Below are 13,563 nucleotides of genomic sequence, written 5' to 3'. Positions count from 1 at the left end.
AAAAGAGCTGAACTCCAGAAGTGAGGAAAGACTAACTGCCCTTGATATCAAAGCAACATGGAACCAAAACTCACAACAAGGGGGTCCTGGCAAATTGAAATCAGTTGGAATGAGGGAAAAACATTCCACTTGTTGGAGTTCTACTTAGTACAAAGGAAGATTGTTATGGCTGATGGAGGCCAATCATCTCTGTCCCAGCAGGAATTTGTCAGGTGATTGCTTTAGCCCAAAGCATCGCAACTGTTTTATCAATGACTTCCTTCCATTACAATTTCTGAACTGTGGATATTTTCTAATGATAATAGTTTTCAATACCATTCACAATTTCTTAGATACTTAAGTAGTCCATGTCCATGTGCAGCAAGACTTAGATAGCATTCATGTTTAAGTTTATTAAGTGGCAAGTAATATTTGCAGCACAAATTTCCAAAAAGAGAGAATGTTAATCACATTATCATGGCTGAATGCTGCAAAACTAACATCCAGGGAGTTTCAGTTGACCAGAAACTGAGTTGGCCATGTTCATACTTGCAGCTACAAGAGTAGGTTAGAGGCTGGGAATTCTAAAGTGTGGAATTCACTATCTATTGCCCATCCTGATCCACTGTCTATAAGACTCAGTCAAGAATGTGGACAATACTTCTAGGTTGGTAAGGTCAATTATCTTAATGATTGATATGCCTTGCAGAGTGACACCAAAAGCATTAGTGAAATCCTGAATAGAGTAAGGCCACCTTGAAAATCTCAGCTTCTCAGTCTCCGCGAGCCATAGTGACTTCCTGGTTAAACCCAACCCAGTGGTCGTCTCTTTCTAATGATGGTACTCTGAGAATATTGTCATTTTCACTTCTACACTTGCCTGGATGGGTGCAACTGAAGTTAAACTCATGAAGCTCATCACCATCCAGGACAAAGCATTCTGGTTGATTGTCTCCCTCTTCATCAACTTAACCATTCACTTCCTCCAGTACCGACACACCATGGTATCTTCCATTTATAAAATACACTGCAGCAACTCACCAAGGCCCCACTGACAGAGCCTTCCAAACCTTTATCACTCTGAAGATACATGGAGACACCACCTATAATTTTCCTTCCATGCATCACATCCTCTTGTCTTAGGACTATGCTGCCATTCTTTCACTGTTACTAGGCCAAAATCTTAGAACTCTCTTCCTAATATCTTTATGGGAGTACCTATACTTCAAGGGCTGCAATGATTCAAGAAAGCAACTCCCCACCAACTTCTGTAGAGCAATTAGTGATGATCAACAATTCTATCCTAGTTATCAAAGCCCACGTTCAATGGAAGAACTAACAGAGTGGAAACTGCTGTATTAGCAGTCAGGAAATACTCAGGAAGTGGACAGCAGCAAGAAATTAATCTAACATGGGAGGCAAGATAGCAAGTGGAATAAAGATATACCAGATCAGATTAATCTGAAGTAAAGCCTCAGGCAGAATTGAATAGAACTGACTCTGCTTCTCTCCATCAGTTGAAGGCCAAGTGCAATACATCTGAGAGGAGGTCCAATGGAATTAATTCATCAATGTTAGGTCTTCCTTGGGCTGAGGACCCAGGGAGGAAATCCTGTATGTCAAGAGCTGCCAGCCAAAGAGGAGATAGCAGCTGTTGCTAGTAATGTGTCTAGGATCGCTAAGTGACCCAGGTGACTGAGGGTGGGATAGAGTCGTAGGAATGAGATGGAGTGTAACCTTCAGCAGCCACTCTGATGCCTCATCCCTCGGTTGGGCATTATAAGTGCCTTTGATTAAGGCTGCACCGACTCTCATTACCCCCACCCCCACCAAATCCCATATTCCCCCATTCCCCGAGAAGGCTACAGCCAAGTATGATAAGATTTGCTGGACAGCAAATGGAAGACACAGGAAAGCTAAGACTCTCACATAATCTTTGAGCCTTGATTAAATTCCATGGGCTCAGGAATGGTTGGTGTCAATTAGCTTAATAATGAACCTAACTGATGATTTGCAGTAAGGGGGCAAGATCCCCCAATGTACTCATTCCTACTTTCAACTTTATAGCAGGAAGTTTGCTTACCACAGGGAAACCTTTTACAGAGGAACCTCGATTATCCAAAGGACATGGGCAGGGAGTCTTTCATTCGGTTAATCGAATTCCAAATAATCAAATGCTGGATAACATAGTTTAGCTAAGCATCAGGACCTTATGATCTTGCTGGATAATCCAATATTCAGATAATCAAGTGCCGGATACTGGAGGTTTCTCTGTATATGGTGTTTCCTATGAATAATTGGGGCCAGACACCAGGTTTTCCACCACAATAGGTTGCAACAAATCTAGCCCTATATTTTCTCACCATTTCTAAAAGCAGTGTGTAGCTTCTATTAAAGCACTCACGATTTCAATTATGGTCTTGCTTACACACATGAGGATGGTCCAAATGTAGTTAAATGAGTGAAGACGCAATTCACACTGATAATACATAACCATATTCGCAATGAAGGCTATTTGTTCAAATTTACTGATATTTGTTCTGAAGAGACTTTTCCTTTTTGTTTTTCTGCTATTGTTTATTCAGTAAAGCATCCTTTGATATTTTAGTCCTGTTTTTGAAAGCAGCTACAGTATATGCGACCTCCCGAAGCTGTCCATTAACTTGAAGAGCACTTCTGAGGATACTTTACAGCCTTTGATGTGTGTTGTTCCCATTACAGCTATCCACGAATTTCCAAGTGATCTTTTTACCAATAAGGAGAGACAACAAGGAGGAGTATTACTTCATATAGCAGGAGTAAGTATACTTACATCTACAAGATTTTCACTTGGGGCCTATACCCATAGAATATCAATTGTATATTGTCAATCTGTTTTCTAACTAGTTATACTGCTCCCAGGTAAAGGTAAAGGAGCTATTAATAAAAGGAATATTATGCCCATAGGAAACAGGATCTCTTCTTCCACCTTTACTTTAGCCAAAATATTTCACTCTTTCCCTGACATTGACTTAAAATCAAAATTGCTATTTATTTTGTCTGTGATTGATTTCCCATCCATTAGTTTTCCTACTCTCACTGTCAAAAGGGAGTCATGTCACTACTGGGAGTAACACAGGAATTCCACCTTATTTTCATGAAAGAATTTGCCTGCTTCAGTTACCAAGCTAATGGGCATCGCAAGAACTCAAAAAAAGTTAACCATGTTATTTATTGTAGGTAATTGAAGGAAGAGGAACTGCTAAATTAAAGAACTAATCTTAGATATTGATTGTACATGGAGGCCTCCCTACATACACATGTACAAACATAAATTAAAGCTGTATTTGAAATAATAATAGATTTTGCATCATACAGGTGGTATTTTACAAGAAGATCTTGATCATCTGCCGAAGAGTATAATACGTCAAAAACCTGCTTTAAATTAGATAGTGAATTAGTTGAACATCATCTCTATCAACCATGTAAGTAGGAAATGATGAGGAAACAGTTTTATACTGTGTCAGATGGTAAAACAATGTAACAGAGCTCAGGAATGAGAAAGGATAATTTAGTTTTAATAGCTTAATTCAGTGGCATATTTCAAAAGTATCATTTGTCATTATCTTCTGTGCAATTATATATGTGAATGAAATGTGAATGAGACGAGATTAATTTAGGATATCTGGTCAGCATGGAAGAGTTGAACCAAAGGGTTTGTTTATGTGCTGTTCATCTCTATGATTCTATAGCTCTAAATCCTGCTCAGATTTCATTCTGGACTCTAGTGTTTAAATTCCCCTAACTCATCCTCCTTGTATCTAAGACTGCCTGGTTTACGTGTTAAATGCAACCATAACTGTCCATGGCGTGATGACATTAATCTAAGTGTTCAACATGAAGTTTCATTATAATTGTTGTGGATAGTATTCTTTCTTATTATACATCCTATGAAGCTAATAGATTTTAAGTGGAATCTTCCCTGCTCCTGAACAATGTGGACTATGGCGAGTAATTAGTGATACCTTTCTTGACATCAAGACTGAAAAATTGCAACATTCATCTATTGAGTCTTGATTCTTTGTAGTATCATAAAGCATATCGATCACTGATTATCACTGATATTTAATGTCATCACACTAACATACATGCTCCCATTCTCTCACCCACTGGGCACCAAGAGTCCACTATGTTAAAGTCAGAGCAGGTACCTAGCAACTCCCGCTTGCCACTTGCTCCTTTGGGCCTCCATCTTTGACACCCAGCACCAACCATCTCAGGGCATTTTCCATGGACAGTCTTTCCACATCATCAAGGCACAACTCCTATCCACTTATATTAGGTTCTGCATTTCAGAGCTGTGCTTTGGAGTGCACTGGCACCTTTCATTGCTATACTTTTTGCACAGGGTCATGCCCCCCCTGCTCACGTATTGGACCAGGTTGTATCTCAGGGCTCCTTGCTTGCTCTCTCAGTGCTTGCTCACTTAACACTTACTTGGATGCTCACTGCATCCCTGTCTTGCCTTGCCTTTTTGTACTTTCATCCCTCTGCTAGACCTTAAAGGGTCACACACCTCTGTGTTGCCTTGTTGCTGATCACAGCCACAAAGCCAGGCAGCTTGTCAACTGTCATCAGTCAAAGAGAGTGGATAAGTTGTTGCACGGCAATATGCTACATCAAACTCACACCTGCACCGTGTGCCAGCTGCAGACATGGCAAACACATTGCATTGACTGCAGCCAATGGATGTGTCTCAAAGGTCTAAGGAGAGTAGTCCTCAGTCAAATCCAGGAGGACACCCTTCATTCAGAGAGTCCTGGTACAGTAAGTCAAGGCCAGACACGGTCAGATGGCTGATCGAGGTGGTCATGGTCGAGGGGTCTGCTCTTCAGTCCAGGAAGTGGATCCATTGCAACCTGTTCAGGGAGTCATGAGAACATAGCCAAGAATTGCATAGATGTCAGTCAGGGGTCTAGATACTCATCATTTGGGGCTATCTAAAATTTGAGATATAGTGTCACCAACTCCCTGAATAACTAAAGTATTAACTCCTTATTTTCATTGGTTTCATAATAAAAGATAGCAAACTACCATCTTTCTTAATAATGTACTCTACCTGCAAATGAATTTTTTGTGACACTTGTATTGGAATTCTTAGATCCTACTCCACCTCAGAATTTCACTAATGAATTAGAAGAGACAGAAGATATCCTGATCCCCTGTGCTACCTGCACTGACATCACTTTATTGCACATGTTGACACTCACTCCACCCTCACCAAATAGTGCTCAAGAAATATCTGCCTGAGAAGCATATGAGGATGACTCAGAAGGGACTATATGGAACATGAATTTGCAGAAGGAACACTAGGTCAAGGATGGGGAATTAAATGTTCTTGGCCAGAGAGTCAGGAAATGCTGTTCTTTGGTTGGAGATCATGGGGTCCAGATCTCAGAGACAGTGCTGTTAATGATAGGATGCTTCGTGAGAGTGTTGCAATATTTCTACTCACTGGGTATAACATGTAAAACATATAGTTGGTCAGTTGGAGAAGTCCATTTCCTGTATCAGTGGTGCCATAATAGACAATTTGCAATCTGTGTGTGGCAGCTTCCAAATAAATTTATAGGAGTGTCTGCAAAGATAATCCCTCTTTCTGCCAGATTGATAGCATGGAAGCCTTCATTACCAGCTTTCACAGGCCTGTCTCTTTCAACATTGAAGCAAATGGGATTGGGATACAATCAATTATTTCTCAAAAATTCAATGATTTGGTTGGTGTCATTAGGTCAAAACACCTAAAGGTTGGAGGTCTCACCTACACAAAGCTGGTAGCCAATCAGAGATCGATGGTTCCTGTGCTGAGTAGCACCACCTGTGGAGACCTATAGTTACTGCAGGAAGGACCAAGTCCAAGATCCAAGATTACAGAGTGACTTAGGTCACAGAGGAGTAAAGTGAGAGAGGGTTCACAGAATGGGTTAGCAGGGAGAGAGGTGTAGGGAGTTAGCTGCATGCACAGTGGGATGGTTCTCAGCTTGCCTTTGGTCAAAAGCATTCAGTTCAATGGTCAGAATTGGTCAGAGACCTCGAAGTGAAGGAGCCATTGGGAAGTAGTGACCATAATACAATAAGCTTCAATCTGCAATTTGAGAGGGAGAGGGTACAGTCGGAAGTGACAGTACTTCTGTTAAATAAAGGGAATTATGGAGCTATGGGGGAGGAGCTGGCCAAAGTTCAATGGTGCAATACCTTAGCAGGGATGACCGTGGAGGAACAATGGTGGATATTTCTGTGTATAATGCAGAAGTTGCAGGATAAGTTCTTTTCCTAAAAGGAAGAGAGATCCCAGGAGGAGGCATGGGCGGCCGTGGCTGACGAAGGAAGTAAAGAAACATATAAAGTTAAAAGAGAAAAAGTATATCATAGCTAAGATAAGTGGGAAAACTGAGGACTGGGAAGCTTTTAAAGAGCAACAGAGGATTACTAAGAAGGAAATACGCAGAGGAAAAATGAGGTACGAAGGTAAACTGGCCAAGAATATTAAGGAGGATAGTAAAAGCTTTTTTAGGTATGTGCAAGGCAAAAAAATGGTTAGGACAAAAATTGGGCCCTTGAAGACAGAAACAGGGGAATATATTACGGGGAACAAAGAAATGGCAGAAGAATTGAATGGGTACTTCAGATCTGTGTTCACTTGGGAAGACACAAGCAATCTCCCTGAGGTAACAGTGGCTGAAGGACCTGAACTTAAGGGAATTTATATATGCCAGGATTTGGTGTTGGAGAGACTGTTAGGTCTGAAGGTTGATAAGTCTCCAGGGCCTGATGGTCTGCATCCCAGGGTACTGAAGGAGGTGGCTCGGGAAATCGTGGATGCGTTGGTGATTATTTTCCAGAGTTCAATAGATTCGGGGTTGGTTCCTGAGGATTGGAGGGTGGCTAATGTTATACCACTTTTTAAGAAAGGTGGGCGAGAGAAAGCAGGAAATTATAGACCAGTTAGTCTGACCTCAGTGGTGGGAAAGATGCTGGAGTCTATTATAAAGGATGAAATTACTGGATAGTAGTAACAGGATAGGACAGAGTCAGCATGGATTTATAAAGGGGAAATCATGCTTGACTAATCTTCTTCAATTTTTTGAGGATGTAACTATGAAGTTGGATGAGGGAAATCCAGTAGATGTAGTGTACCTGGACTTTCAGAAAGCTTTTGATAAAGTCCCACACAGGAGGTTAGTGAGTAAAATTAGGGTGCATGGTATTGGGGGCAAAGTACTAGATTGGATTGAAAATTGGTTGGCTAATAGGAAACAAAGGGTAGTGATAAACGGCTCCATTTCGGAATGGCAGGCAGTGACCAGTGGGGTACCGCAGGGATCCGTGCTGGGACCACAGCTTTTTACAATATATGTTAATGATATAGAAGATGATATCAGCAATAACATTAGCAAATTTGCTGATGATACAAAGCTGGGTGGCAGGGTGAAAAGTGATGAGAATGTTAGGAGATTACAGGGTGACCTGGACAAGTTAGATGAGTGGGCAGATGCATGGCAGATGCAGTTTAATGTGGATAAATGTATGGTTATCCACTTTGGTAGCAAGAACAGGAAGGCAGACTACTACCTCAATGGAATCAATTTATGTAAAGGGGCAGTACAGAAAGATCTGGGTGTTCTTGTACACCAGTCAATGAAGGCAAGCATGCAGGTACAGCAGGTAGTGAAGAAGGCTAATAGCATGCTGGCCTTCATAACAAGAGGGATTGAGTATAGAAGCAAAGAGGTGCTTCTGCAGCTGTACAGGGCCCTGGTGAGACCACACCTGGAGTACTGTGTGCAGTTCTGGTCTCCAAATTTGAGAAAAGACATTCTGGCTATTGAGGGAGTGCAGCGTATGTTCACGAGGTCAATTCCTGGAATGGCAGGATTACCTTACACTGAAAGACTGAAGCGACTGGGCTTGTATACCCTTGAGTTTCGAAGATTGAGAGGGGATCTGATTGAGACATATAAGATTATGAAAGGATTGGACACTCTGGCAGCAGGAAACATTTTTCCACTGATGGGTGAGTGCCGAACCAGAGGACACAGCTTAAAAATACGGGGTAGACCATTTAGGACAGAGCTCAGGAGAAACATCTTCACCCAGAGAGTGGTGGCTGTGTGGAATGCTCTGCCCCAGAGGGCAGTGGAGGCCCAGTCTCTGGATTCATTTAAGAAAGAGTTGGATAGAGCTCTCAAAGATAGTGGAATCAAGGGTAATGGAGATAAGGCAGGAACAGGATACTGATTAGGAATGATCAGCCATGATTATATTGAATGGCGGTGCAGGCTCGAAGGGCTGAATGGCCTACTCCTGCATCTATTGTCTATTGTCTATTAACTCCTCCCATCACCACCCCCGCTCCATTTCTTCAACCCTGCCACCTCACTCCACCACCACCTTTGGAGATAAGAAGCTGCCCATGCAGTTTTAGCCACTGTGCACACTGCACAGGTGTAGGCCATTCAACCCATCGAGTCTGTTCTGCCGTTCAGTGAGATTATAGCTACTCTGATAATCAACTCCACTTTCTTTACTTTTCCCACAACCCATGATTTATTTACTGATTAAAAATCCCTCTATCTCAGCTTGAATATATGTAATGACCTAATTGCAACAGACCTCTGCCAGAAAGAAAGTCACAGAGTCACTACCCTCTGAGAGAAAAAATTCCTCATCTCAGTTTGTGTGTCCCCTTATTCTGAGATTATGCCCTTTGGTCCTAGACCCTCCCCCAAGGCGATACAACCTTTTTACATCAACTTTGCCAATTCCCCTAAAGAATTATTATGCTTCAATAATGCCTCATTCTTCTAACTTTCAATGAGTACAAGTCTAATACACTCAATCTCTCCTCATAAAATAGTCTGACCATACCTGGTATCAACCTAATGAACCTGTTCAGGGCTTCTTCCAATGTCTATATTTCGTTCTTTAGATAAGGGGCCCAAAATTATTCACAGTGGTCCAGCCATGGTCTGACTGGTGTCTTGTATAGTTTTATATTCCATTCCCTTTAAAAAGAAGGCCAGTATTACATTTGCCTTCCCTACTATCTGCTGAATTTGGATGCTGAGTTTTTGTGATTCATGGATAAATTAATTAAATCCCTGTATTCTCTAGCTCTCTGCAATCTTTCCTCATTTTTAATAATATTCAACTCCTCTACCTTTTTCTGCCAACTGTGTTACCTCACATTTTCCCATGTTATATTCTGTTTGCCAAGATTTTGTCCACTGGCTTATCCTGTACCTTATCAAACACCTTCTGAAAATCCAAATATATTACATTCACTGCTGCCTCTTAATCTCCTCAAAGAATTCTAGTAAATTTGTCAGGCGTTATTTCCACTTCATGAAGCCATGATGATTCTGCTTGATCATATCATGCATTTATTAATGTTCTGCTAGTACACCCTTTATAATAGATTGTCATATTTTACCAACAACAGATAATTGACTAACTGGCTTATAGTTATGTCTTTTTCAACTTCTTCCCTTTTCAAATAAAGGTGTTAGAATAGCAGTTTTCCAATTTTGTAGGATTTTTCCAAGTTTACTACCAGGGCATCCACTAACTCTCAGCTCCAGGCAGCTTATTGGGCTTTAGTCTCATTAGTTTCCCCTTGTACTTCTTAACAGTTATTGTGTTTATTTCCCCTCTTTGTTTTGCCCCTTGATTATTTAGTAATTTCAGAATATGATGAGTGTCTTCAACTGTGAAGATTGATGCAAAGTATTTATTGAATCCCTGTGCCATTTCCTCATGCCCCATTATTATTTTGTGAAATAGTTTGATCCCTGGTTGGATCTACAATGTCTTGTTCTAGGAAACTGCCCAAAGGTAGACTTTCTGAATTCTTCCTCATGGCTTCTTTTGCCAGTCTGACTGTTCTATTCTAAACAAAGATTAAGGTGAGAAGGACCCACTATCCCAGCCAATTGAATCTCCTTCCCACCTCCAAGCTTGCCAGTCATGAGAGCCAGTAATTCCGCATATCGAGTGATATTTCACAAAGAATAATGTAGTGATTATGAATTCAACTTGTCTTATGTGCATGTTCATGGGTAGTGATTGCGAGTTATGTGAGTTTGTATGTACAAAACAACATCTGTAGATGGAGTTTGAAAGGGGAAGATATCAATAGTAGTGTTTATTAATAAGCTATGTGCTGGCCAAGATTAAAGCCTCCTCTATCAATTTCACATGAATGTCTCTTGGACTACCAACAAGTTATCTTCAACTTTGCATTAGCATAGTTTCATGGTCACTTAGAGTCACAACGTCCGATTTTCTATCATCATCAACATAGTCATAGAGGTGTACTGCAAAGTAACAGACCCTTTGATCCACCTTGTCTATGCTGACCAGATATATTAAATTAATCTAGTCCTATTTGCCAGCATTTGGCCCAAATCCTTCTAAAACCCCAATTTGTATACCCATCCAGATGCCTTTTAAATGTGTAATTGTATCAGCCTCCACTATTTCCTCTAGTAGCTCATTCCATACACACACCACCTTGTGTGCGGAAATGTTGCCCCTTAACTCCATTTTAAATCTTTTCCCTCTCACCTTAAACTTATGCCCTCTAGTTTTGGACTCCTCTACCCTGGGGAAAACACTTTGGCTGTTCACTCTATCCATGTTCCTCATGATTTTATATACCTCTGTAGGTCACCCCTCAGCCTCCGATGCTCCCTGGAAAACAGCCCCAGCTTATTCAGCCTCTCCCTGCAGCTCAAACCCTCCAACCCTGGCAACTTCCTTGTAAATCTTTTCTGAACCCTTTCAAGTTTAACAAAATCTTTCCACTTTTACTGTCAGTCATTTGTATCTCCAGATTTATTTTTAAACTGCTTTCAAATTCTTGAATTGTCATCATGAGATTTGAATTCACTTTGAAAAAAATGTCAGTTCCTCAAGTCCTGCCTGTACCCTTTGGCACAATGCCTGTAGCTCCTAGAGAGCAAGAAAATCCACTCTGCCGAACCCTTTTGGGCTTATGCTTTGGAGATGGCCTTCTCTATAGGATACATAGCTGTTCTCCTTAAACTTCCCTCCAGAGATACTTTCAAGGATATCTATTTCAGGACTGTGATTGCCCTGAAGCTTGGTTGTTAAGGCTTGAATTTATAAATTCAGTTTTGATGCTGCCCTTCCAGACCTTGAATTCCCATTCAGTCAGTGCTGATTCACTTCCCTGGCTGCAGATATCACTTCAGTCACCTTGTTTTGATTCCCATTGGAACCAGTAAAAATAATTTATTCCGTTCCACAAGCCTTTAGTTTGACGATATCTTTGAGAGCTGTGTCAAGTTGCCACTTACATTTGATCATTCTTTTCATTCTGCTTTCTGTCAACTTATCCCCTAAGCACAGGACAAAACCTCATTCTATTATACCTGTGATTTCTCTAACATACTTTACCACAAGAGTGAATTGATGGGGCTTGTCAAAAAAGCTGCAATAAACCTACTGATGAAAACAGTCCATTAGCAGTTTCTCGATCAGTCAGCCAACAAATTGGTTTAATTTAGAATTGCCCATCATTAGTGATAGTTTTTTGAGCAAAATATAAGTTGCTCTTCTGAGACGAGGTGATGGAGACTATTCCATCTCTGGGATTTGGATATGATTGAAGCATATAGTGATAGGGGTGAGAGATTTCTTCTTCAGCACAGTGAATAGCACACTTGTCTCTAAGACAGAAGGTTGGAAGTTCAAACTACCACCCTAGAAGTTTCAGAAAATCTAGGAGGTAACTGCAGTGCAGTACCTGGGGGTGTGCTGCACTACTGGAAGTGTATGACCACATCTTCAAAGTAGAAAAGGCAAACTCTCCCAGTATATTGGTAAATGTTTAGCACTCAAACAGCATCACTAAATTAGATTATCTATTTATGAACACAGATAGCAGTGTGCGGGACCTTGCTGTGCAAATTGACAGCAGTGTTTCCTACATTACAAACAGACAATACACTTTAAGAAGCATACTTGGTTGGCTGCATGTGGTGCTTTTGAATATCCTGAGGCTGAGACACAAAAATTCATCTTCCTTACTTAGCTAGAAATGATCTTATATCATTTGAATATCTCATATGTATTCAGTAGCAGCAAGCACATACCAAGCAAAATGTTTCTGATTGAAAACTGCATGCACCAGAGGTAAGGCGAGAGGCATTGCCCATGACATCAAGGCAGCATTTGACTAAGTATGACATCAAGAAGCCCTCGCAAAATTGAATGGGAATCAGAAGGGAGGTTCTCCACTGGTTAGAGTCATACTCAACACAAAGGAAGATAGTTGCGGTTGCTGAAGATCAGTCATCTCAATCCCATGACATCACTGCAGGAGTCCCTCAGAGTAATGATCTAGAATCAACCATCTTCCAACACTTCAGTAGACCTGGACAAAGTTTAAACTTTGGCTAAGTGGCATGTTACATGATACAAATTCCAAATGATGACCACCTCCCACAAGAGAGCATCAAATCATCTCCCCTGAATGTTGAATGACAGTGCCATGGCTGAGTTCCCTCACTATCAACGTTGACTGAAAACTGAACTAGACTGACTATATAAATACTGTGGTGACAAGAGCAGGTCCGAGGCTTAAAATTCTGTAGCAAATAAATAATCTCCTGACTTGCCAAGCCTGTTCGCTATCTATAAAGCATAGTGCAGGTGTATCATCAATGTCCACTTGCCTGGCTCAGTCAGCTTCAACAACAGTCACTACAGTTAGGAAAGCACGCCAACACATCTACTTCAACAGAAGGCTAAAGGAATTCGGCATGTCCACAATGTCTCTTACCAATTTTTAGAGATGCACCATAGGAAGCATCCTATCCAGACGCATCACAGCTTGGTATGGCTCTGCCCAAGACCGCAAAAAGTTACAGAGTTGTGAATGCAGCCGAGTCCATCACAAAAACCAGCCCACCTTCCATTGACTCCATCTACACTTCCGACTGCTTCTGGAAAGCAGCCAAGATAGTCAAACATCCGTTTCATACTGGCTATACGCTTTTCCATCCCTTTCCATTGGCCAGAACATACAAAGGTTTGAAAGTACATAACAACAGATTCTTACTTCTTACCTGTTGTTATCAGACTGACACATGGTCCTCTCATATATTACAGTTGATCTTTGACTGCACGTTCTCTAAAGCTGTAACACCACATTCTACATTCTGCTCTATTACCATGGTGTACTTATATAAGGTATGATTTATCTGCTTAGCACACAAAATAATACTTTTCACTGTATCTCAGTACGTGTGACAATAATAAATCAAATCAAAGCAGTCCAGTTGATCATTTGCCTCATTAAAATATTCTGTCCCTTCACCACTGACACTCAATGGCAGCACCATATGCCTTATACAAGATTCACTTGGGCTGCTTAGACAGAACTTTCCAAATATGTAATCTGTGCAACCGAAAAGGAACAGCAAAGATGCATGGCAGCAGCACCACTTGTGGCCCTGAGGCATGCTATATTGCCATTCTTTCTCTGTTTCTGGGTCAAAAGCCTCAGACCCGCCTCCA

The 13,563-nt window shown here is 41.1% G+C and overlaps 1 protein-coding gene across 3 annotated transcripts in view; it reads left to right on the top strand.

Moving 5' to 3' along the window:
* The window catches only part of slc24a4b (solute carrier family 24 member 4b), a 306,750-nt gene that overhangs the window by 200,608 nt on the left and 92,579 nt on the right, over window positions 1-13,563 (top strand). For all 3 annotated transcript variants that reach the window (XM_043697208.2, XM_087989693.1, XM_087989694.1), the window contains exon 3: window positions 2,701-2,777. In XM_043697208.2, the coding sequence (XP_043553143.1) occupies window positions 2,701-2,777 (77 nt within the window). The remainder of the gene's footprint in view (window positions 1-2,700; window positions 2,778-13,563) is intronic.

The sequence above is a fragment of the Chiloscyllium plagiosum genome, unplaced genomic scaffold, assembly GCF_037043375.1.
Source record: "Chiloscyllium plagiosum isolate Xiang-an unplaced genomic scaffold, Cpla_swu_hap1 HiC_scaffold_8, whole genome shotgun sequence".
In the NCBI taxonomy this organism is placed as follows: Eukaryota; Metazoa; Chordata; class Chondrichthyes; order Orectolobiformes; family Hemiscylliidae; genus Chiloscyllium; species Chiloscyllium plagiosum.
This window is presented reverse-complemented; position numbering and strand designations above follow the sequence as displayed.